At 41.9% G+C, this 25,523-nt stretch overlaps 1 protein-coding gene across 1 annotated transcript; it reads left to right on the plus strand.

The window, feature by feature from the left end:
• The first annotated feature begins 92 nt into the window (after window positions 1-92).
• On the plus strand, window positions 93-25,268 carry BUB1B (BUB1 mitotic checkpoint serine/threonine kinase B). Its single transcript, XM_058806993.1, has 23 exons — window positions 93-139; window positions 1,311-1,493; window positions 1,837-1,896; window positions 2,124-2,268; window positions 3,632-3,828; window positions 3,909-4,078; window positions 4,193-4,386; window positions 7,046-7,140; window positions 8,949-9,175; window positions 9,445-9,557; window positions 10,108-10,205; window positions 10,484-10,536; window positions 11,347-11,431; window positions 11,802-11,916; window positions 12,409-12,695; window positions 13,591-13,748; window positions 15,732-15,878; window positions 16,001-16,116; window positions 16,391-16,552; window positions 17,248-17,390; window positions 20,477-20,648; window positions 21,006-21,112; window positions 24,726-25,268. The coding sequence occupies exons 2-23, from the start codon at window positions 1,351-1,353 to the stop codon at window positions 24,913-24,915; spliced, it is 3,177 nt and encodes a 1,058-aa protein (XP_058662976.1). The 5' UTR covers window positions 93-139; window positions 1,311-1,350; the 3' UTR covers window positions 24,916-25,268.
• The last annotated feature ends 255 nt before the right edge of the window (window positions 25,269-25,523 follow it).

The following is a 25,523-nucleotide window of genomic DNA, read 5'->3' on the forward strand; positions in this document are numbered from 1 at the left end:
CGTTACGGGTTTAGCGCTGCTGGGGTCCTGTGTCGGTCCGGGCGGCCCGCGCCGCTGGGAGCTGTGTGCGGTACGTCCGGCCGGGAGGGCTTCGCGGGACTGGGCCGGCCTGCGGTGCTAGAGGCTGAGGCGGGCTGAGGTGCTGTGGGGTCCGTGAGGGGTGAGGCCGTGTGGGGTGAGACGCGCGCGGCGGTTGAGGGGTGTGGTGTCCCTGAGGAACCGAGGCGGCCTCAGGGGCTGGGAAGTGCGCGAGACTGAGAATTGTTTGGTTCGTGAGGGCCGCGCGCCTGCGGGGCTGGCGTCGGCTGAGGGCTTGTGGAGTCTGTGAGGGTCTGTGGGGCGTGACGGGCCCTCGAGGATCTGGGGGAGCTGTGGAGTCCGTGAGGAGCTGCAAGGTGCTCGGGGCTCATGGCTGTGGGGTCTGTAAGGGAATGAGGCGGTCTTCGGTGCTGTGAGGTGCGTGGAGCTGTGGCGTCCTTGAGAGGCGCTCGGCGATCCATGAGGGGCTGAGCGGCTGTGGGATCCCTGTGGGGTTGAGCAGCCGTGAGGTGTGAATAGAGTTTGAGGAGCTGTGGCATTCCTGTGGGGCTCAGGGGCTCTAAGTACTGAGGTGCGCGGCACTGACGGCTGCGGGTCGTGAGGGGCGCGGGGCTGAGGGGCACTGGGAGATCTGTGAGGAGCTGTGGTCTGTGAGGTGTGTGGGGCTGTGGGTGTCTCTGGGGGTCCGTGAGGGGCTTTAGGGTATGAGGTACATGGCGCTCGCGGCTGTGGCGCTCTGAGACGTATTTTCCTGCCCGGCCAGCGCGGGGTGCCCGGTCCCGGCGTGCGGCGATGCGTCCCGGGGCACCAACAGCCTCGGCTGCCAGCGGGGAGTCCCCGGCATGAGCCGAGGCTCGGCTGTGCCCCCGCCTGCTGCAGCCGCTCGTCGAACCGGTGAAGGACCAGGGGGTCCCGACTGAGCCTGGCTGAGGCTCCCCCTGGCCGGAGCGCAGCCGTGGGCAACCCCTGTGAGAAGGGTGGGGGGAGTCTCCGGGCATGGAAAAGAGCAATCACCGGGGAGGGAGATGGCCTAATCGTAGTGGCTTTTGCTGCTAATATTGCCTGCTTGCGGTTCTTCACTGTCAAGGTGTATTTCCAGTAGGGGGGAATTAAACCTCCAAGTCCCTCTAAAAGCCCCCTAAAAGTTGGGTATCTGAGTGGTGTGTTCTGGCTGCACAGAAATGTGGGGTGAATGGGCTTAGGAAAGCTGTCTCTGTCAGGTTTCAGGTCAGTACCCAGCTGTACAGGTGTCCATTTCTTTTTAAGTGCAGGATTAAAGGAGAAGCGTTCAGGGTTGGAGGAGAGGTGGTCATGTCCCAGGAGGACAGCCACGAGTGGGAGCTGAGCAAGGAGAATGTGCAGCCCCTCAGGCAGGGACGGGTGATGTCCAGCTTGCAAGAGGCACTGTCTCAGCAGGACTCTTCCAGCCACACTGCTCTGCAGCTTAAAAAACAGTAAGTGATGTTATAACAGCTCCTTTCCCCTTATATTCCTCCCTCCTCATTTTATGTATATCTTCTTTAACTGTACTGATCTCACAGGCATGAAAAAAGGCATAAAAGAAGTTTAGTAACTGATGTCTCTGCTACTAACTCGCTCTCGGATTTTAGAACTACTCAGTGCAGGTGTTGTGTAGTACAGACTTCAACTTTTTCATTTTGCAATGGAGCATTTAAACAGCAAACAGAGAGATTTGGCTGTGCTTTTTAATTAATAATTAACTCTTAATTTGTAATATACAAGATCGACTTACAGTGATACAAATGTATTTATTGGATGAATAATGTTCTGTTTTAGGGAGTTTGAAGCAGAAATACGATTTTACTCTGGAGATGATCCTCTGGATGTGTGGGAACGGTAAGTTTTTCTTTATTTCAGAAAAAAGAGTGAAATGGTCACATATCCTTGCAAAAGCAAGGAAAACACATTCTAATTTAATAAGAAACTAATTGAAAGCTAAGTTTTATGATTGTTTTTAATTATTATATTGTGTTTCAATGTTATGCCCATTTTTTTCTTAATCTCTTTATACTTTAGAGATGCTAATTAAGAACTGACTCGCTCTGAACACATTCTGTCTCTAGGTACATCAAGTGGATAGAGCAGGCCTTCCCTGGGGGTGGCAAGGATGGCAACCTGGCCGCACTTCTGGAAAGGGCAGTGCAAGCCCTCCACGGGCAGCAGCGATACTACAAAGATCCTCGCTATCTGAATCTCTGGCTCAAGTTTGTGAGTGCTTTGGGAACATCTCTCGTGTGCTGCTTTTCCTTGGGTCCTTTTCCTGTTGTCTGCACACAGCTAAATTAATTCTGGTGACAGGAGTCAAACAGTGTTGTACAATGTGAAAAACGCCAATCACTTGTTTTTAAAATTTTAAAAGTTTAATAGTAATAAAATGGTTATAAAAATAGTAACACAATTAGAATAATAACAATTTGGACAAATTTAATTAGGACAATATGAGACAATAAATACAAAGAGTTACGGACGTCCGGGTGCCTTTTTCTGGACATCACGAGCCTGAAAAAGGACACCCGTTAACAAAGGACTAACCCTTAAGAACAACAGCCTGTTGCATCTTCATACACTGCATACATGATGCATAAATTCCATTCAAATACAGGATTCTGTCTGGTCAGTGTCAGCTTCTTCCTTCTAATCCTAACAGCGCCTCTGAGGCGGGAAGAAGTTCGTTTCTTCTGATAAGAAGGCAATAAATTCCCTTTCTCTGAAAGGTTTAGGTGTCCTGTGGCTGCCATCTCGCTGCAAGCCCTTTCTGTTAAACAAAGCATCTTACATAGCATAGTTTCTATTTTTATAACATAAAACTATATTTAACACAGTACTTAAGAAAATTAATACAGCATTATTTTCTAACACAACACATATAATATTCATTTTAATATTTGCAAAAAGCCAATCATAAAATACATGCATATTTCACAACAATGAGTGCAATATTGGATGTATTTTTCTGCAAATGTTACTCTTGAATTCTGCTTCTCATTTCCAGACTGTTTTTTAGGGTTGTTCACTTTGGACAGCTACAAACTCTAGAAGTTTTTGTTTTGAGAAAGCTGCCTTGAATGGAGTTCAAATATTTATTTAAGGAGAGATAGAAGTGATTTAAAGATACAACATCTAAAATATATCTGTCCTACCAGATAGTTTAGCTTCTAGCTGTATTCTATCCCCATCTTTTTAAACTCCAAAGCATGCTAAGTGTTCTGGTCCTGTCCTGTCTCTCCAGTGCTGTAATTTTTGTTGTCCATTGCTTTTCAAAGCAGTTTTTCCCCATCTTTAGCTTGCTGAGGTAATCTAACCAGTTCTAAAAGTGGCAAGGAATATGCTATACTTCATCTGAAGCTAAAATAGCTGTTCATTCTCAGCAATACTAATACGGTGCAATTCAATCATTGAATTACCTCACATTCAAATAAGAAATGATAAAATTCTGTGTATTGGCCTTGGAGCTGTTCCTGTCAGAGTTGTACTGAAATCATGGGGGTCTTGCTGGAGGCATTGAAATGCAGATTTTGCCTGTGAGCCCCCGCAGTGCCGTGTGATTACCGACATCCTTGGGTCATTGCAGGGCGATTGCTGCAAGGAGCCCTTGGATCTGTACAGTTACCTGTGGAGCCAGGAGATCGGCACCACGCTGGCCGCGCTCTACATCACCTGGGCAGAGGCACTCGAGGCCAGGGGCAGCTTCAGGAAAGCTGATCTGATATTCCAGCAAGGACTCCAGCGCAAGGCTGAGCCTTTGGACAAACTCCAGGCTCATCACAAGTAAGGGAAGAGCTTAGGTGCTCACCTGGGTTCCTGGGATAGGGAAGGCTATGCTGACTTCTCCAATGTTTTTTTTGTAGGCAGTTTCAGGCCCGTGTTTCTCGGCAGACATTACTGGCACTTGTGGATACTCCTGATGGAGACAATATGGGATTGCTGGAAGTTGCAGAGCCTCAGAGAATTTCTTTGGCAGAACTCAAATGCAGAGGGAAGAGAGCCCCCATCAATCGTGTAGGAGATGCAATTAAAGGTACATTAAAGAGCTCAAAAACCTGTTCTTGAAGGAGCTTAATCTCTTTATAGTGAGATTTGCAATTGAATGTGGCGGTTGAAGGTTAATTGACATAAATCTTCTTGTTTATAGTCATCAACCCAAACAGAAGCTCCCAGCCTCAGGGCTCTCGACAGCTTCCAAATGCTCGAAGTGTTGCTGTATTTGAGGACAATTCTGTGTCTGGACCTGAGATGCCCACACTTACAGCAGGGCCATGGCCAGCACCTACAGTTGGCAGGGGCAAGGAGAATGAACGCAGAGCAGGACCGTGGAACTCTGGCAGGGTAAGGAGGCTCAAAATGGACAGCGAAAAGAGAGGAAGGTGTGTGGAAGTTGATGACTTCTGATTGCTGAAACAGAGGTTGTCTCTTTCTCCCTTGCCTGTGGTTTGTATCTATTGTAAATACAGATTTAATAATAAAATTGTGAAATTGTTTGGATTAGTGGGAACCTTATAGATATCTGGTTTCACCTTGCACTAGCCCACGTTGCTCCAAGCCCCCTGCAACCTGGCCTTGGGCATTCCCAAGGATGGATCAGCCACAGCTTCTGTGTGGCAACCTGTGCCAGGGCCTCAGCATCCTCCCATGGAAGAATTTCATCCCAATATCTCACCCAAAGCCACCCTCCTTTGGCTTAAGGCCATTCCCCCTTGTCCTGTCACTGCATCCCTTGTGAATGGTTGCTCTCCTAAAGAGTCCCTGGCCATGTGTACTCTGTTCAAGTTTAGCAGGCTGATATTGCTTGAATAAGGTTGAAAAACTCTCTGTGGAGTTTTAAACTCAAGAAAAGGAAAGTCTTGCTGAACAGAAGAATTGGCAGAGGTGGCCTGCTGAAATGTTTGGAGGGCAGAAAAGGAATGTAAGAGGCAAAACATGAGCCAGAGAAGGGGAGAGAAGGCAGGCATTAGTTAAATGTGTAAGAGAGAAATGTAAGAGTTGAATTATTTTGGCAACTAGAAGCTGAAGGAAGAACTTGTTGGCTGCCTTGTGCAAAGAAGGGCTGTGCAGCATCCTGCAAGTCTTGTTTTGAAGTGCTTGTGAGGAAAAGAGAAGAGCGCAGATCAAAAGAATTCAAGAGCAATATCAATGGAATATTTATCCTGGCAATAGGATGACAGAGAGGAGCTTCCAATGGCTTCAAGTAGACACCAAAAGGAACAGCTGTGCTACAGGTGTTCAGGCTGTTGTAGAGAAGTGATGGAAGAGCTTGTGTGAAGGGAATCAATCCTGTGAGATCAGCTTTGTTTCACAGGTGCTTGGATAAGCCCCAGTGTTGCCATGCTCTTTGTAGCTGAGAAGAATAGAAAGGCACGAGGCTGATGCCTGGATGCCCTAGGGTGACTTTATGATGCTTGTGTCCCCTGTGGTTTGTTCTGTTGGTCATGTGCTGGAGCACAAACTTTTCCAGACCATGTTAGAATGATAATGTAAAAACAAAGCTTTCCTTGCAAACCTTCAGGTACACAGTATCGCAAAACCCAGCTCAGAATTCAGTCCTTACAGTTGATAGGATTGGGAAATTGGAATATCAGGCCAATGTTGTCCAATGAGAGAAGCAGCTGGTGAGGTAATCTCCTCCCTGGCTTCTGCCCTCCTCCCCTACTCTTATTATGCCATTGATTGCAAAATAAAATGTTCTTGGAGAAGTACCAGGCAAGAGATAACAAAGTTTTAGGAATGTGTCAATAAGGGCCTGTTCCCTGTGGGAATGAAAGGTGGGGAAGTACTGGAAGTTACACTGAGGCATTTAACAGTCTACAGAACTCCAAATGCATGAAGAATACATACAAGCTAACAACTTCAGGCATTGAGGTAATAAAAGTATTTTAATCTTTTCAATATGGACATTGTTATAAGTGGAGCTTGGTAAGAAAAACTCTTAATGAGGGAGGGATGCAACCAGGCTAAAATTCTTGAAAACTCCAAGAACATTCTTTTCAGATAGAAAGCAGTTTGGTTACATGAATGGAAAAGTTAACCAAATCATAGATTTATTATAACTGAGAAGAGTGAGGAAGAATTATTAATATAAAATTTATTTTGCCAGTCTCTTTGTGCTGTTTAAAACATTCATTCTGGTCTCTGCTTCCATATTTCTTTTAGTGTCTGCCCTTAGAGTAGTCTTTGCTCCCCTCTTAATGAAATTTCTTAGATTTAATTAAATAAAATATCCCGTTTCTGGCAGAAGAGGCAAGGATGTTTAATTCCACTCCATTGAAGGGCAGTGCAAGAATAACCTTTGGTGAATGCTCTGACATACTAAAACCTGCACAGGGAAGAAAGGATTTCTCTTACTGCTGGTTTCAAGATGCCTCAGGAAGCAGTTTGGGAAATGATGGAAAAGAGGACTGAGTTTGTGAAGTATTCCCACCATGTAAATTTTCTTGGTCTGATGAAATAGGCAGATGAGAGTAGTGTGTTGCCAGACTAAATTCCACCTCTTCTCTTTACTAATGGACCTCAGAAACTGTTCAGGGATTTTTGTGGTGCTGCAATGGCCTCTGATGGGAAAACTGAGAAAAAACCAAACTCCAAGTCTGGAGGTTGTTGGTGGACAGGGAGTGAATATTATCATAGAATTGCGACAATCTTGGCTGTAAAATGACAACTATGGCATCTGTGGCAAATAAGGAATACCCAGCCTGACCAGGATAATGTGTGTATATATATCCCTCAATATGTATAAACATTCCCTCAGAATAAGAGGAGCTGTGGCTGGTGAGGACGTGCAGGAGGAGCCTTTGAGGTGCCAGTGTTCAGCTGGTGGGCAGTGGCTGTGTCAGAAGGGAATTAATTTGGAAAAGTCTCCATCAAGCTTAATTTTCAATGTAAGAAAATGCCCAGATGAGCAGTAGATGAGGGAAAGGGAGATGCAGAATGCAGACGGATGTGGAGACTGAAATGAATCCCTGTGTTGTTGATGTTGCCTTTCCTTCCACAGCGTCCTGGCAGGACTGGGAGCTCTGGCTTGGAAGTGCCCCCGCCAGTGCCCAGTTTCACCCCCTATGTGGACGAGTCAGCTGAGCCACAAATGATGTGAGTTTGAGTTTGGGATGGGGGATTGCATCTGGGATTCTCAAAGCTGCTTCCTGAAAGTGGGACTTGTTTTGTGAGTACTTAAGCCTCTCTTGCAGCTGGAAGAATTTAAAAATCTGTTGGGCTGGAAGCAATTAGTGCTGCAGCTTGAAGACAGAGGCTTCAGCAGAGGTTGCATAAGGACTTGGGGAGTGTTCAGTGCTGCTCATGATGTGGGGGCCTGTATCATATTCATATATGCTAATGAGCTTAATGGCTTAGCTCAGTGTGTTTACACAGAAGCACAAGCTCTGTGTCTTAGGGTGCTGTTTGCTGTGAAAGAGCCCCAAATGGAGGCAGATTTGTGGCTGTTTTTTTTCTGTCTTGGGAACTCTGTGCTCAGCATATCTGGAGTTTTATTCTGCAATAAGCCGTCAGAGTTGCCATGCCAACAGTGTTGCTTAGGTCGTGGAGGAGTGAGTGTGGTGCTTGTACAGTGCTCCCTGAAATGCTGATAAATCCCAGGAGATGGGGTGGTTTAGTTAGAGCAGAGGAAAACACATTTTTTTGCAAGGTTGCTCTACCTTTCTGTGGCTAATGATGGCCAGGGAACAGACAGGCTCCTTCTGAGGGAGGAGTGGCAAAGACTGTTTGGTATTACAGACAGTTCCCAGGGGTTGGAATTGCATGGAACCAAGGAATGCTGAGGAGTGGTGAGCAGCAGGGATTGCCTGTAGACTGCAGAGTGGCTCTGCCTGTGGCTGTGCCAGGGTTTAGCTGACAAATGTGTAAAATCTGCATTCCTGTTAAACTGTAAGACTATTTCTTTCTCCTGGAAGTCAGTGATGCTACATCAGAGGGTAAATCTCTTGGCATGCCCATTTCTCTGGGATGGAGATTTGTTACTTACCAAGGCAGCGGCTTTTCATAGCAGGGAGAGGGACAGAGTGGGTAGAACTGAGCACCAGGCTAGGTTATCTCTAAGGGCCTTAGGCAGAGACTTGGCTTGTAGGTTTAAATTATGTAGTTGAAATCTTAAAATTAGATTTTGGGGTTTTTTTTCTGTCTTTGAATCCACTTCCTTATGATACTATTATTACCTTCAAATGTGGAAGTGTTATGCTGTAGCTGTTTAAATGTGATGCAAATCTTGCCATCAGCTGTCATCCAGGGTTCTTGGCAGAAGGACCCTGTTGGGATCTTTGTATTGATCCCCACACTCCTCCATAAAGCTTTATAACCCCAAATATTTGGAGCACCTGTTTGCCGTATGATCGCTCCCAGATTTGAATTTATCCAGCTGAAGTCAGCTGGATTGCTGATGTTTGTAAAGCTGTACCAGCATTGCTTCTTCTCTCCTGGAATTAGCATGTTGGTTTCATCTGCCCCAGGAATGTCCATTTTTAAGTCCCTTTTCTCCTGTGTCCCTTTTCTCCCAGACAATCATGCTACAAACCAGAGTTTAGGAACTGTCGTGCCTGTGGTCGTCACACAGCTGAATGGAATTTAATTGGCCAGGTCCTGCTGCAGGATGCTGGGCAGTTCAGACATCATAAGAATTTTATTTGTTTTTGACTGTACCTTATAGACACTTTTGGTTGGATTTGTCTTGTTTTGTTTGTTGTTGTTTGTTTGTTCTAGTTACCACACAATTCTGAGTAGTTTGGTGTTACTCATTCCAGTTTTCTCATGTATATTTTCTAAGCATGGAACAGAATGTCTTTACTCCAAAACTAGATTCTGAAACTAGTCCTGTTGTCTCCCATGCCTGCTTTTCTGTGCTACAGTGAAGTTCACAGAGCCTAAGTAATAAATTGCTGCTTTTTCAGGACTCCCTGTAAAATTGAGCCCAGCATAAACTCTGTGTTAAGTACTCGCAAACCTGAGGAGCGGGAGGACCCCCTGCAGCGAGTGCAGCATCAGCAGCAGGATGCTCAGGCCAAGAAGGAGATGGTGATGTACTGCAAAGAGAAAGTTTATGCTGGAGTGGATGAATTCTCTTTTGAAGAGATCCGAGCTGAAATCTACAGGAAGAAAGCGAGAAAGAAAGATGAGGGTATGTTCCAAAGTGGGCTGGAGCAAGTAAGGCATTCCAGATGGAATCATAAAATTGTATTTGCTTCTGTTCCTGCAGCTGCTTCTCTATTTCTACAGCAGTTGTTTAACTGCTGTGAGGTGCAGATACAGTAACACATTCAACAGCTTTATGTGGGAGCTGTGGGACAGGGAAAGACCACCAGAAGTTTCGGCCCCTTGACAATTTAGGCTGCAGCCACCAATTGTATGTGAAATAGGCATTGGGCCTTAGAGGTGTTTTTTTCTTAGATGAAATACAAGCCATAGAACGGAAGAAGGAAGAAATACAAAGGAAAATTGAGGAGCTGGAAAAGAAATTAAAGAAGAAAGAAGATGACAAGCAGCAACAGCCACATGAACAGGTATTGTCCTCATTTAACTGCAAATAGCTGCAATTTTAAATAAAAGTACCCAAGAAAGCCAAAAGGAAGAATTTCTGATATTATTCTAACACATTTTAAACTTCTTTTGAAAGGATTCTTCACTAGTACATTATATTCTCTATCTCTTCCTTCTCTGTTTCCAAAACAATGCCTTCACAGTAAGTACTTTAAATAATGAAACAGAGCTGTGACTTTGTAAGCTGCTGAACTGCTTACATATGTCCTTAATAGTTGCAGGGTAACTAAAATCTCCTATGAAAGTATAAATATGGTTGCAAAGAATAAATGATGCCTTTTAACTTCACTATGCAATAAAAGTGGACTTTACTTCATGCAGGTAAGCTAAGTACAAATAAAAGTGGCCAAAGGCAACCATTTTCTATCAGGGTTTTAATGGCTACATGGAAATATCTTCATGTTTTTGAACCTTTTTGCCTGGCTTGCAATTCTGTAGAATTTGCAACCACTTGCAAGCATTTCTGTAGGCTTGCAACCACTGTAGAACTGAAATGTGGCTTTGTTTCCACAGGCAGCAGAGGTAATGGCAGCTTCCACACCTTTGGGAATGCAAGGATTTTCTTTTCCCAGTGCAAAAGAATATGGGGAGAAACAGCCTCAGTCACAAAGGTAAAGAGGGGTTTGGTGACAGCAGGGAGAGCACTTGTGAGGCTGTGTAGGTACAATTAGTAACATGGATCACTAGCAGCCTGTTTTCTCAGCTAGAATGGAATATAGCCTTGGCATGTAACCAATATCTGTGCTCTTCCTGCATCTGTTTGGTTATTTGTCTGAGGGATCTTAACTTCTTGCAAGAAGCATTTGTCATCTTGGCTTGCCTTTTTCACAGAGTTTATTTAGGTTTTCTGAAGGTCTGTAGAATACAAACTCGTTTATTTTTTTCACAGTGAATTCCAGGTCTATGAAGACATTCAGCTACATAAACCATCTTGTTCTGAGGGTAAGTAGTCAAGTTTTTACCATTAACAAGAAGGTCTGGTTAAAGGGAAGTGTTCCATGAATACCAAGAAGGCAGGAAAGTAAAACCCAAAGCTTAGGTGGGTTAGAAGAATGACAGTGTGTGTGCTAGTAGTGCCTTTTACCTTATTGACCAAATCATGGAGCATCTGAGATCTGAGAACTGTCACTATTTGAAAGGACTTTCAAGAAGAAGAAGAAGAGCATTTTTCTTTCAGTAGTTGCAAAGTTTTCTTCCATCTTTTATATTTGCAGTCTCAGTAACATTTCAGAAGAGTTTAAATCTATCATGAAATTGATAACTACCTTAAGTCCTTTTTCCTCAGAGGTATGGCTAGTGGAATACATCCCAAAATTGTATGTTGTTGATTTTGATAAGTTTTGTTGGGAAGGTCAAATCCTGAAGAACTTTACTTCTGATCAGAGGTGACTTTTGTTGTTGTTGACAGTGGTTATCCAGACTCCTGATGAATCCCCAGACAGCCACAGTGGAAATACATTTTTAAACTCTAAGGAGAAACAAAGGAATAAGACAGTCTTGCAGGAAAATGTACAAATTCTGAAGAATAGTTTAAACACAGCAAGTTAGCTCACATAATATGGTGGTAAAGGGGTGGTTCATTAACGTGGCAAAACCAAACCTTTTAAAATGGGTTTCTTTATATGCCAGCTCTGTAGCTTCATGTTAGGAGCAGTACTTTTAGAACTGCATATTAACTATTTTAAGTAGAGTTGGATATGCTATTTTGGAAGAACTGTGGATATGATAGAGCCTCTTGGTTTTTCTTTACAGGTGTAGATCTGCTTCCCCCACCCGCTGCTGTTCCATTTTTCTCTATATTTGATGAATCCTCTACTTTGACAAATCAGAATACAAGGTAGAATTATTAAGAAATGGATTTCAGAGGGAAGGCAAACGGAAGCATCAAACCCTTGCTGTAGCAGCTAAAATAACTGCTTCTTGTAGGGGTGTGTGTGTTTTGTTTTGTTTATCTTGGTATTTTTTATTTGATTAGTCAGAGTCCCTGATGAGGAAATAGTCTACTGTTCTTCATCTTCAACTTAGAACTATTTAAGCTGCTCTATGAACTTGTTTCATTCTGGAGAGAAGTAACTATTGCTTACTGGTAGTTCTGTAGTAGAAATTGGTTGATTGGAATGATCAATAGACTTACACTCTCGAGTGGAATTTGTTGGAGATGGGCAGCTGCTCTAATAAATGTGTAACTGAGTGTAACTTCCTCTTAGTTGTTCAGCAGACGGTGCCCATGAGAAAAGTGCCCGTCAGCCTCTCGCTGTTCGTGATCCTGTGGATTCTCTGAGTGCCAAGGAAAGCACGGCAGCAGCAGGAGCAGGAGCCTGTGTAAGGAAACACTTGGGGCCATGGCAGATTTCCTGCCCAGGAGACACCAAGGCAGCCTGTGCTGCTGTCAGGCTGGGTCAGCTTGGCTGGACTGGCATCACGTGTGAGCAGCAAGGATTCTAAACTGCTGCCTGGCATGGCAGTAATTGAAGGGGGTGATGGTGAGCTTGTACAGGAAATATCCTGTTGTGGCTGTGGCTGCCTTGTCCCAGGAAGGGTTCCAGGGCAGGTTGGATGGGGCTTGGAGCAGGCTGCACTTGTGGAAGGTGTCCCTTGCCATGGTGAGGGGTGGAAGTCGATGTTCTTTAAGGTCCCTTCTGAGCTGGGCCATTCTGGGATTCTGTGCTAAGTAGAATTCCCGAAGGCTGAAAGTCCTGTTCATGTTGGAAGGTGGTGGAGTAGAAGAAAGGGAAGAGCAATGTTCAGCTTTTACATAAAAGAAAGATTTGTCATAAAATCTGGAGGCTTTCACTGTTTTCTGTTTTTTTCCAGGATGAGCTGAATGGAATTGAACGCTTGAGTGAGGATGCAATTGTGACGGGCTCCTACAAGAACAAGACCCTTTGTGCCAACCCAGAGGACACGTGTGACTTTAACAGGGCTGCCCACCTGGCCTCAACGCCCTTTCACGGGGTGGGAGCTCAGAGAGTCCCAGCTCCTGCTTTCTCTCAGGGTGAGCTAAAGGAAGATAGTCCAGAATCCAGGAGTGCAGCTCTGAATCAGGAGACACCGGTGGGTGAAGAGGCATTCACTGAAGTTCTCAGTGTAAAGAAACTGAGGTAAATAACTGTAAAGGACCTACAGCCCCTTCTCCTGCATGCCTTTCATATTGTGGTTTTAGTGTTGCTGTGGAAGGAGTTTTTCTGAAAAGACCAGAATATTGTGGAGAGAGGCATTTCTTTAGCTCAGGGTCCACTTTGCCTTGAGCAGATTGAAGTGGAAATAGCAAGCCCACTTGGCTTTTTTCATTAGTGCTGTGGGACTTTAGTACAAGGTTTTTTAACCAAATAACTTGCAGAGAATTTAATAAATGCTTTCTATCTTCATTATCAAACATGAAGAGCAGAATCATCAGTTCCTTTTATACTGTTGGCTCCTGTACTTATTTTGACTATATAAAATGATTATAGTGTTTGTACTTTAGTTCTTCTACAGAGTAAAAATGCTGGAGAGAAGAGAAACCTTTGTATCATTGTGAAGAAGTCATCTGGTACATGGGAGTTTCTTAATCTAGAGCTGAGTTGATTTGCTGGCTCTTAGGATGTAAACATGTATACCATGCTGAATGTGTTTTTTACTCAGGAGGTTCCTTGAAAACCTTGCTGATTATAATTAGGAAGAAATATTTCCCACCCAACCCTTCACTGCTTTGAAAGCACTGAAGTTGCGTAGCAAAGGTAGTGATAAATATTCAGGATGTCTTCTTTTGTAGCAGTTAAATTTGGTGGAAAAGAAGATTAATGAAATCTCTAGACTTAGATTCTGAGTATAATCAATCATCAAAACTGAAATGAAGCTCTGACATGACTTCTGGCTTTCTGCTAGGGATGGGAAAGAATTTCTTCATGTTAATTAAATCTGGGCGTGCACAGTGTCCTCTCCTAGTCCCCGGGGTGATGTTATCTACAACTTCTATCTTTGCTTAGTCTGAGTACTTGATGGCTTTATTTACAGCCCCATCATGGAAGCAAGCCTGGAAGATACTCACTCATCAGGTGCTTCAGTCTCAGGAGGTTCTCTGTCCTCTGTTACACAAACATCTGCTATTAAATACCTGCAGATCAGTGAGAAACTGGAGCTGGCTCAGAGCTTGCCTGCTGAAGGGGTTACTGGTTAGTACTAAACTGAATTTCATTCACAACAAATAACTTGCACCTGTCACTAAATGTGGGGATTTTTCTGTCCTTTCTGCTCTGCTTTGTGTGTTTCCCATTACTGTGACTGAGCTTGTCTCCCTTGTCTGAAGCAGCAGTGAGGTGCAGTACAGGATTCTTCTTGGCAGCATCCCAAGCATGTCAGTATTAAGGTGACAGAAGTTACTTAGGGTAGTAAAGCATACAGTCTGTGGGAGTAATGAGGTCAAATTCCAAAATTATTTGGACTGGATGTCAGTAATAATTGCTAAGGTAGCTTTGTTTTGGTCTGTCTTTCTTTTTTCTCTGTCATCATATTGTGTGTCTCCTGATCTGCTGATGAGCTACTACTTTGAAAAGAATGAATAGGAATTTGGAGTCTAGTGCAAGTTGCATAATTTTGGTTTAAATCTGCATTTTAACTATGCTGTAAACTGCTGTGCTGCTTCACAGTATCCTTCTTACTCCTATTGATGGAAAGCAGTACTGATACTTAAAATTGTCAGTTTCTTTGCTTATTTTTCTTCCAGTTAAAGACATTTGTTTCTTTCTGTTCTAAATATTTAGATTACAGTTAGAACAGAAATGGTCACAGAAAGCCTTCAAAATCTGGCCTGGGGAATTAGATGTGTGTTGGATGATGGTGTTCAAGGTGTTTAACTTTCTTTGACTCCTTTGGTTTTGGCTTATGATGCTTTATTAGAATTGTGTATTTGAAATTTCAGTATATCTGCTCTGGAGAGTTATGTTCTTATGTGCCTACACACTATTTTATGATGAAGCATGCTTGGGACTTGGAAGGAAAATACAATTAGAAATCATGTCACTTAAATAGCTGGGATATTTTGGATGGATCTTTGTCTTGTTTTATCATATATACTAAACTTTAGAACAAGATGATAAATCTCTTCAGAAAAAAGGAAAACACTTGTTCAGATGTTTTAATGGTCTTTTTTTAAACTTTGGATCCTTACAGTTCCTTTGTTTCTTGATTTCTTCACAGCTCCCTTGAACTGCAGCTCTCACCCTGGATATAGTAATTCTTAATACCGTATAAAAAATAGAAGTTACTTCAGATGTCTGTCAGTTTATTCCCACAAAATATGCCAGTAAATTTCCTAGGTTTGTGATGGCAAAAGCTTGGAACACATTGTAGCCTACACTATTTCCTGGCTCTTTCACAGAATTGCTTCCTGAGCAGTACTTACTGCAATGCTCTTCAAATAAGTGTGGGCATAACAGTAGAGTCTGGTTCTTACATGTGTACTGTGAAAGTTTAAAATGTTCTCCCTCATTTCAGCCATGGCATTTGGGAGAAGGCAGTAGAGGTATCTAGTTCTTGTGTTTTATCTCAAATGATCAAGCAGAGTAAACATTGGGGCTATCTTGGTTTTTACAGATCAGCTCATCTATTGAATGACCTTATGTTCTATTAAGAAGGAAAATAAGTCCAGTCCTACAGGTGTCTTCCAGGACATAAAAGCCAATAAATTCTTAGCATTGCCAAGAACAACAGAGTTGGAGTCCAACTTTGTTTTCCTTTTCTTACATCAAACCTCTGCTATAATCAAAGGACTAAATTTCCCTAAACCCCAAACTAATCACTTGCTATGGGCATAGATTTAAAAAAGGAGTGTTGATTTGCAGAATGAGTTTGAATTCTACTGTGGCTGAAATAATTCAGAGCTTTGTCTCTTGTGAAAGATAAATTTTGCATGATGCTACAGTAGAATCCTTGAGACCTCATGATAGAAGTCTCTAAGGCAGTTTTGAAGACAAGGGTCACATTGACTTCCCAGAACTATTGGAGAGAGATGAGTTGACTTGCTAAGAGATGAATAGTAAATCAGAATGTGCATCAAAAGTTTCCAGTATCCAGCTTACTTTTACTGACAGATACAACCAAATTGCAGAGAGAGAACACAATTTCAGCTCATCTCTACATGTTGTTTGTTTTCTTAGATGATGATGTGGCTCAGTTCCCGTGGAGCCCTGAACAGCGTAAAAAGTTTTTAGATTCTGTGCTGTCATCACTGGCTGCTTCTCCAGATTTTCACTTGGAGGCTGGAGCTCTGCCTCACATGGAGCCTGAGAAAGATGTTGAGCTGGGTAGGTATGCCAGACCCTCTGCAGTGCAGTTTGTGCCCTCTTAGTTTTATGTGCCACAGGTGGGGAATGACTTGGGAAGAGTATTTACTGTGACAGTTTATGAATGTAAACTTTCCACACAGGAAATGAGACTTACTGCATCAAAATGGAATATTGGAACGATGAAGAATACAAGATGCTTTTTGCCATTCCAACTGGATGCATTTTCCAGTTGGATGCAAAGGGATTTGCAATAAAGGTAACACACATGATGGTTATTGTACAAGAAGTGTGAACTGGTAAAATCTCATCTATTAATATAAACTCTTAATTTCTGGATTCCATGCAAGAAGTTTGCTACTTTGAGTCCTCTTCCTAGTTGAGGATATAGTTTAAAAGTTTCTGACTGTGAAAAATGTCTTCCTTGATCAAGTGGGAAGGGGAAAAAAAAGAGGATGAGAAGAATATGAAAATGATGAGCAATTTTCACTTTATTCCAAAAATAAATGTTCTTCTTATGTACCTTCTTGTAGGTGTATTCTCAGCCTGTGCCTTGGGATTTTTATATCACCCTTGAGTTACAGAAGCGTTTGAATTCTGACTTTGACCAGAGCTTCAGTGAGAATTGCAGCTGTTACCTGTACCAGGATGGCTGTGCCATTGTGCACAAGGATACAAATTGCTTCACACTGAGGGTCAGTACAGACAAACCAGGGACAGTTGGAAGGTCCAAACTCCTGCTTGGGTGCCAGTAGTGAGTTTGGAGTGGTGTTATGCTGCTTGCTGAATAGCTTCTCCTGTCTAATCTGCAATACAGATGCTCTGGGCTTTATCTGTATACAAATCAGGGCTGCCTGTTAATGCCTCAGATGGGTCTGGTTTCTCATTCATAGATCATGTGCTTCTCCGAGACAATCTTGAACCAATTTTTCACATTTTCTGTCTTTGTGAGTCATAAAGGACTGGAGCCAAAAACCACATGTTATTCCACAGCGAGATTTGCATCTAAAGCTGTTGTTTAATTTGACCTCTTTCAATACATTCCAGTCAGCTACAGCAAGGTCATAGCAATTAATGTCTTGCTGAATGATTCGCACTTTAAGTCTTGTAAGTGCATTTTGAATTGTTGCATATAAATAGGACTGAAATTCAGTAGTGATTTCAGTCTTCAGTTCAATTTCCTCCTCCTGGTCTTTTGTCCAGTTTTGAATAATAATGTTTCCTAGCTTACAGTTCTTGTAATTCTGTCTGGGCAAAATCTGATTATAGTGGATTTATGGTGGGACTGTTACCTCTGTACAAATGAATAATGAAACAAAAAGTGAGCTGTAAATATTTCACCTAATGGAAGGTAGAAGGGTACAGAGAAAGATGTTTATTCTCTTTTCAGGATATTCTCTGTGACCGTAAGTTCATCACAAAAGAAATCATCTTCGTGGTTGTTCATGATCTTCTGCATGTGGTAGAGAAGCTGCACAAAGCTGAGATTGTCCATGGAGATCTGAGGCCAGAGGTGTTCTTCCTGGGAGACAGGTTTGTCTCTGCCTGTCAGTGTGGGAGGGTACAGAACAGTCATTTCAGCTACAGCTCCCGTGCTGCTGTAACTTGTACCCTTGAGCTGAAGCACTGAGGCCTGAACAGCAGGCCCTGAGCCAAAGCTGATCTCTAGATGATCTTCCAACCAAATGTTATATTTGTTGGAAATATACATTAACAAAGACTCATTAGCACTATCATCTATGTATCCACTCATTGTCAAAACATGTATTCATTTGTATTTAGAAACCAGATAAGGCCACACCTGGGGTTTGGGGATATAGGAGAAAAGGCAACTCTGAGGGTTGCTCCTTGAGCCCTAGCCAGGCTTTGGGAGGAGCCCAGGAGGAGGCTGACCCCAGATGTTCCTGCACTGGAAGAGGTGTGAGTTTGTTTATTGCCCCCTGGTCAAGCTGGGTCCTGTCCCAGCACAGTTGGAAGCCTCTTTGCCTGTGGATGGACACACCCGTAGGAATTCCCAGTTCTGGGAGGGGATCTCCAGTGCTGGGCTGTGACAGGGTCCCCCAGCTGCTGTGTGGCTCTGGGGGATGGTGAAGTCTTAGGGTGTAACTGGTGCTGTATCTTCATTGCTGTAGGCAATCCTTGGCAGCAATGATGAGGTGCATTGCTGAACTTCTCCTCGTGTAATTCTTTAAGGTCTTGCATTATAGAAAATTACACTATTCCTTAAGCTGGTTTCTGTGCCTCTTGTGCTGAACCTGCCCACTGGCAAAACAAGCCTAATTCTGCAGTCCAGGTTTTTTAGGCTCCAGTGTATTCTGATAAGACTGAACACACTTAATTTAGGAATAAGCCTTCCTGTAGAAATAGTATAATTGACTTTGTAAAACTCATGTTCAACAAAATGGTTTTGCTATTATGGTTTGCTGTATTTTTAAGTTTCTGCTTTACCAAGGTTTTGGACCAGTAATGCAAGTCACAATATAGTTTGTAACTTGTCTTTGCATACTTGAAACCCAGGAGATCAGAAGACAGAAGACAGGTGGGACTGGAATATCCAGATACTCTAAACAAAGTGTTCAGCTTCCTCTGCAGTCCAGCTTGTACCTTAATGCACCCACCTATTTTTCTTCTTTAAGCTCTTTCCCATGTTATGTTAACAAAGTCACGTATCCCTTGGAATGTGATCTGTGAACTAAGTGTGGTGATGTCTGGAAATAAAGCAGAAACTTTTCCAGACCATGTTAGAATGCTAATATAAAAGCAAACATTTATATGAAGGTTGAGTGCCTTCAGGTACATAATATGGCAAAAACCAGTGTCCCATATTAGATCCTTGCAATTGATAAGATAAGGCAATTAGAATATCTGGTCAATATTGTCCAGTTAGAGGAGCAGTTGGTTTGTCATCTCCTTGGGTTCTGCCCTCCTCTCCTACCTTTATTATGCCAGTGATTACATGGTACAAAATAAAGTGTCCTTGGGAACTTACAAGCAAGACAGCAAAATTCTAGGAATGTGTTAATAAGTGCCTGGTCATTGTGGAAAGGAAAACTGGAAAAGTACTGGAAGTTACACTGAGTCATTTAACAGTCTACAGAACTACAAATACATGAAAAATACATAAAAGCTAAAAACTTCAGGCATCAGTGGGAAGCCAGTAACCAGAATGTCTAATGAATCAGATATAATTCCATTACATAAATTCACTGGGGCTGTTCTTAGTTATCATTGATATGTTAAAAATAGCTATTAAATTTAAATTTACTTGGAGCTTACAGTCATCTAACATACATGCTCCCAACATAGTTTACTTTTCATTTCTTTGTGATTATTTTATTAATAACTTATTTACATAATTATTTATAAAGTACATACATGTACTGTGCAAGTTCTAATATTTTCTTCACATCCTGCAATGGGTTGTCTTAGGCATCCCTTAGGGTGCTGTGTCCTGTTTTGGAAGTCACCGATCTAAGAGTGGTTTGATGGACTTGGATACCTCCTGCTGTATTTCTGTGTGTCAAATACAAAACAAACAACTGCCAAAAACTTAGGGTAATGGTTTGGGAGTTTTTCAGATAGCAAAAGGACAAGTGCATAGTACAACTTACAAAATAAGCTCAGAGCATACAAGTATGTAAGAAGAGTACTCATGAGAGCTGTGATATGTAGATGTTGTTGGCTTGGCAGTTGTCAATAGAGAGACTCCTCCCTGCCCTTCTAGTTTGTCCTTCCTCACCTGTAGACTAGGAGAAATTTGTAGAAGTATTATCAAGCCTAATTATTTTTTTGTATCAAGTATTTTGAGATTTGGAGAAGTGTAAAACATTACACTGATTCCAAATTGATTCTTGCCTTTTTGCTTTTATCTATTCTCTATATTATTTACATATGTATATTTATAGCTCTGTAGCCTATTATTGCATTAATAGCTAGCATTTAACCTACTCTATTAGACAGAAAGACAAAATAAATTCCCCAGTGGCTCCAAGCCCCAGGGTCCAAAGTTAGGCTTATTGAGAGCCAGGGTTGAAAACCAGCTCTTCAAGACACATATTCATCAACAAATCTTAGTTCCCATCTGAGGGGGGTTGTTCAGAAATGGGTGGAACCAGGGAGAATTACCTGTCTCTAATTAAAGATTTTTGTCAGTTATGCTAATTTGCTAAACATATAAAAATTGTATCTGCTTTGTTATGTGTGCATCTTCAGCTCTTTTCATCTGGCGTGTTGTGCACCATAAGGATCCTTCCAAAGATAACCCCTTTTTATCACTTGTGTCTGGCTCATCATTTCAGGACCAGTGAAAAGGCATCATACTACTCCCACAGTCCATAGACTTTGTTTCTGATAACTGTGACAAATACAAAAATAGCATCATCCTCAACTCTTTATTGTTTCCCATTGCTTACTGTGGAGACAGCGCTATCATCCCCAAGCTCCCTGCTGTGAGCTCTTGCCATCCAGGGCAGCCCTAGCAGCAGTAGTTCTGACAGCAGCCATCAGAGGGGAGTATTGACATGGCTAAGACTCACCTTCATTATGCTGTTCAATTTAATTCTGAAAAAAAGGAAAAGTTTGTTGGATTGTCTTCTGCCTAATGTGCTTCTTCTGCTCAGGATCTGCGATGCCTTTTCTAATGAGGAGGTGCCAAATGCTCTGAAGGTGGTGGATTTCTCTCACAGCCTGGATTTGAGGGTACTGCCTCGAGTCAGCTTGCCCTATAACTTTCCCACAGCTCAGACCCCTCATGGGCAGCAGCTTCTGGCAGAAAGTTCTCTTCCTTATCAGGTGAGTCTGTATTTAGTAGGACATCTTAATTTCTGTGTTTCCTTTACAAAACCTATTAAGTTAAAATTTATAAGTGCTGTGGAAAGCTCTGATCAATAAATACTGAATAAAGAGAATTTTGCATCTGATGGACTCTTTGGCATTAAGTGAAAGGATTAGCAGTGCTGTTCAGTGATTGTAGCTACTGTATTTATTTAGAAACCTATAATGAAAACAGAATTTTACCTTTTGAAGTTTTCTTGCTTAACAGGTCTCTGGAAGATTCTGGTGTAAAGATGCTTCCAACTTAAATGTGTGAAAGCAGTAAGAGCAGGAAGTGATAGACATTGAATTTTGTGGTGTTTGTTGTGATTACAGGTAGACTTGGTTGGCATTGCAGATATAGTCCATTTGCTGTTGTTTGGGGACCATATCCAGGTCTATCAGGAGAATTCCATCTGGAAAATCAGCCAAGACTTATCCAAGTAAGTCCTTTTGCAGAAGGGGCTGCTGGGAAAGAAGAGACCTCTAACTTCATTTTCTTTATAGTGATACTATCTTCAGAGCTTAGACTGTGCTATCTTCAGAGCTTGGAATGTACAGCAACTTGGGGCTGGTTTTGCCAGAAAGTGTTAGTTTTGTGGGGCCTGAAATTCTGAAGTTGTTGGACTTGTTCACTGGTAGCTTCAGTGCTGTGTAGGAGACAATTTTAAGTTGAATATGAATAATCTGGTTGAGATGATTTTGCTTTTTCCATCCTTTCAGATGAGACTGACTTAGTCAGCCCTTACAGATCAAGCTTGGAGAAGTTTGTAAGTGGGTGGGTGGTGAGGGGAGCAGAGATCACATGAGCATGTTGCCTCAGAAATGGATTCATTTGGCTTTCTGCTTTTTTCTTTCATTCTACTAAGACACTGATGGCAGGGTGTAACAGCTGTAGAAACAGTACACTTGTGCAGCGAAGAAAATAATTTAAAACTGTCATCTAAGATGCAAGTGTGCAAACAGCTGCTTTTTGGAAGCTGCTGTTTGTCTCAGGTATTAAATTCTACTGCTCACTTTTAGCTGCATGTTTTGACTATCAGTCTGCTCTGCCTTCCTGTGCCCTTTGTTTGTTCTTAGACTGATCAGTTGTTTATTTTGTTAGGCACATACTGCAGCTTTTCTTGCCTTGACATTTCATAAGGATTTTCCAGAACTGTGCACTCATGACAGCAGTTGCTGGACAGGTATCTGATTCAGGATCATGGATCACTCCTAGGACCATTGCTTTAAGAAAACCCACTACAGCGTGGGAGTTGTCCAGTTCCCTAGCAACCTGCACTGCTTACATCTCCCAGTTTGCTGCATTCAGCCTTTGGAAAAAATCCAATCTTCTTAAGCTGTGTACAGAGGAAAAAATGTCTTTTTTTTTTTTTTTTATGGGTATATGTCTGGTTTCTTACTATGATATCCTTTGTTTAATTCTGCAGGAGATTAAATTGAGCTACTGCAGATGAAGCCACATAAAGCCTGAGATGAGAAGGCTGGGACATGGTGTCAGGGACATGATCAGGTTGTGGGTATGAGAAAAAGGGCAGTAACTTCTGGATAACTGGAGCAAGAGGAATAGTAAGTCTGAGTTGGGAAGGATAGGGCTGTCTGTCCCTCAGTGGAGTTTGAAGGGGAGGAGTGTATTGGAAAGGAATTGTAGTCAAAGCTGGGGATGCTGGATTGAAAAAATTAGGATTTTTGGCTGAGGTAGGAATTGGAGGGAGTCTTGAGGAATGAGACCTGTGAAGGGCTACAGGAGACACAGCAGGAAGAAGATAAAGCCTGGGCACAAGTTCTGTGGAGCTGGAACCAGGCTGTAATGGCTTCTCGCTCCCCTGCATGCAACACTTCATAATTTGGGAGTTCAGAGTACAAATAAGGAATTCATTTTCCACCCTCTCTTCTGCTTTGCTTCTGAAGTGTTATAGACTTATCATTTATTATCTATACTTACTTTTTAATATCAGTTATTCCAATAAATGTCTGCATAAGTGCTTTAGTTACACATTGTACTGAAGTCTTATATCAACAGTGTAAATGAGCTATTTCATTATGTGGGAATAAGGAATTTGCACTGAATCCATTTCCATTCACACATGGATCTTTTAGTCTGTCTAGTTCTTATTGATTGATGACATTTGCTCTAGTCAGTTTGAAGCTTTCAAGTAATCTGTGACAAGCAAATTCACTGCTGTAGGGAGCCTTCATCCACCAGAAGAGGCTCCACAGCTGAGTATTCCCTGGGAGAAGAGTCAGCTGATGGAGATCAGTTTTGCTCTTCATCCTGTGCAGACAGCCACACGTGCTGGTGACACTGTAACACCCCCCAAGACACAGGATTCTTCTTCCTGTTGCTTTTAGTAATTCTGCTTTTGTAAAGATGGCATTGCTTCTGTCCTTTGTGTTCAAAGTTCTCAAAGTGGTTTTTTTATTTCTTTGAGGTTCATTTGAGTTTGTTTGGTGGTTTGTTTTGCGGTATTTTTTTTCAAGGATTTTATTGACAGAATAACGTTCTTCAAAAAATGTTCTGAGATTTCAGGTATTGACACCTAGAAATAAGGCTTCTTCCTAGAAGGCTGACTGAGGTTAAATACAACAACCATGATCCTCTTATCTTAAGAAAGCTTTTTAAACAGGATTTAATTATTTTTATTAAACAAATGTAGATATAGCAGAATGACTGCAAGAGCTACTGATTTTACTACCAGTTCAGCAAATTACCAAAACAATGGGGAATTGCTGAGTAGAACACAACATTTTTCTTCCAAGGTCAATGGCTTTCAATAAAAGAGAACCCACTTAAAAGGTGACAGAATGAATGGAAACCACTGAAACATTGTGGTAGAGATTTAGCAGAAGGTAGAATGTAAATTGTGATCAAGTTGTTTTTTTAATCTTCAAGTATAATACTGACAGCCTGTTTATCAGGGAGGATTTTTACCTGAAAAAATCCATTATTAAGGAATGGATATGGTGATTTTTTTTCTTTTTTCACTACTATTTTAGGAAATGTCATCTGTGCAGGTTTATGTGAGGAGGATATAGAAGCTGCATTTGAATTTTTAGGACTATTTTTGTCACTTGGAACTCTTGACACCTCCTTAGCAACACTTCATCTCCTGTGCCACACCTCTTGCTCATCTAATCCCACAAAGAAAATGGACTCAAGTCTTGTATATTGTTTTCTTGGTTAGGTTCTGCATTGATTATTTTAGCAAATATAAGAGTTACCAGTGAAATAGCACAAATAGTACAGGCTGGGTTCATTCTGAGACTGGCTGCTGCTGTTTTGTGAGTCACTTAGATAAAGCAGAGGCAGGTAATTTGTTTCAAAGCCACTGTAACTCCTAGCTCGAGGGAGAAAAATGCTTCAGTAGTCAGTAGCAGTGCAAGACTGAAGAACAAAGGGTTTGCTCTAATATCAGTTTTCTGAAACTTAAATGAGTCACTTAACCTTTTTATTTGTGTTGTGTGGGTACATCTGGGAGAGAGGGGATTTATTACTATTAATTGTCTCCAAAATATTATCTGTACAGAACTCTTGCAGATGGAGGCGGGGTAAAAAGGAAGCAAAACTGGCTCTAAACCACCTTTTTCTTTTTTTTTTTTTTTTTGCAGCTTTCCTTTAATATTGCCCTGTTAACTTAGCTTGCAAGTGGGTAAATAAGATTTACCTCTGCCCTTTATTCATGAAAGGAGTTTCCCAAGTTGTTTGGTTCAAAAATGTTCTTGATAATTCCTGTAAACTAAAACTGCTGTGGCTTAGTGTGAATGATGGTAGTGGTCAGGTATGCTAGTAGAGGTAACTGTATAAACATTTGGTTTAGACCTGTGTAGTTACTATCTAGAAACCTATTGGAGAAAGAGAATGGAGTCCATACATATAAAATGAGCAACACAGTCCTAGTTTTCCTTTAAATTTACTCAGGTGAGTGAAATTATTATTTCAGGCATGGTTCTCCCAGGATGTTTGGTGCTGAATATAAATGGAGACCTTGATAGACACACTGTATATATATGTGTGTGTGTGTATTGTTCCACTGAATGCTGCTCTGTTTGTTTTAGGACTCCTGACAGTGATTTCTGGAGTAAACTTTTTGAGAGAATTCTGAATGCAGATGGTAAGTCCACAGTACCTCTGCTGAGGGAGTTAAGAGAAGAAATCAGTGAAATGTTTGACAGCTCTTTCAAAGAACGACTTTTGTTGACCTTAGCTGCTGTGGGAGAAACTTTCCTCCTGGTGAACTTCCAGTGACTTCATAGAAAACAAACACATTTTGTATTCTAGAGAAGAATTTGTTGTTGCTTTCTTATGTTTTCAAATGTAAACATGAGAGTGATTGGAGCCATTTCTGCAATACTTAACATGGGACTTGCTCAAGAATGTTTCTATTGCATGAGTGTATGGAAAACCTCCTGAGCCTCTACATGAACCTTTTTGTGTCGGAGCAGTTTGTGAGAGAAAATTGTTTGTCCTAACTGCCACCTCCCCTTCTTGTACAGCTCCTTAAAAATTTAACACCTAACTTGCACCACACTCTTTGAAATGTCTTTGTCCTGCATTCAGTTGGTCTTTTATTGGTGTTTAATCAATAAAGTTGTGTTTTGGTAGCGAGTATCATATTTAACATTGCTATCAAGTGGTTTCAAAAGACTTCATTTAGAATCCATGCAGGAGTGCTGCTGCCTGACTGGGAATATTTTGTGGCTGCTGGATGCAAAAGCCCCTCATTTGGTGGCAGCTTTCATAACTACGTGGGATTTCCTGGACACTTGAATACAGATTGAATGATTCTACTTGGAATGTGTTCTTGTAGAAAGTTGCCACAAGAAGAAGTAGATGAAGTCAGAAGTGGAAAAGCT

The sequence above is a fragment of the Ammospiza caudacuta genome, chromosome 6 (genome assembly GCF_027887145.1).
Source record: "Ammospiza caudacuta isolate bAmmCau1 chromosome 6, bAmmCau1.pri, whole genome shotgun sequence".
Lineage (NCBI taxonomy): Eukaryota > Metazoa > Chordata > Aves > Passeriformes > Passerellidae > Ammospiza > Ammospiza caudacuta.

Excerpts from the sequence above, each read along its gene's own strand:
- BUB1B (XM_058806993.1), top strand. The coding sequence starts at position 1,351 with ATGTCCCAGGAGGACAGCCACGAGTGGGAGCTGAGCAAGGAGAATGTG. Across the intron at positions 16,117-16,390 it reads CAAAGGGATTTGCAATAAAG|GTGTATTCTCAGCCTGTGCC; the intron begins GTAACACACATG and ends ACCTTCTTGTAG. Across the intron at positions 21,113-24,725 it reads ATCAGCCAAGACTTATCCAA|GACTCCTGACAGTGATTTCT; the intron begins GTAAGTCCTTTT and ends TGTTTGTTTTAG.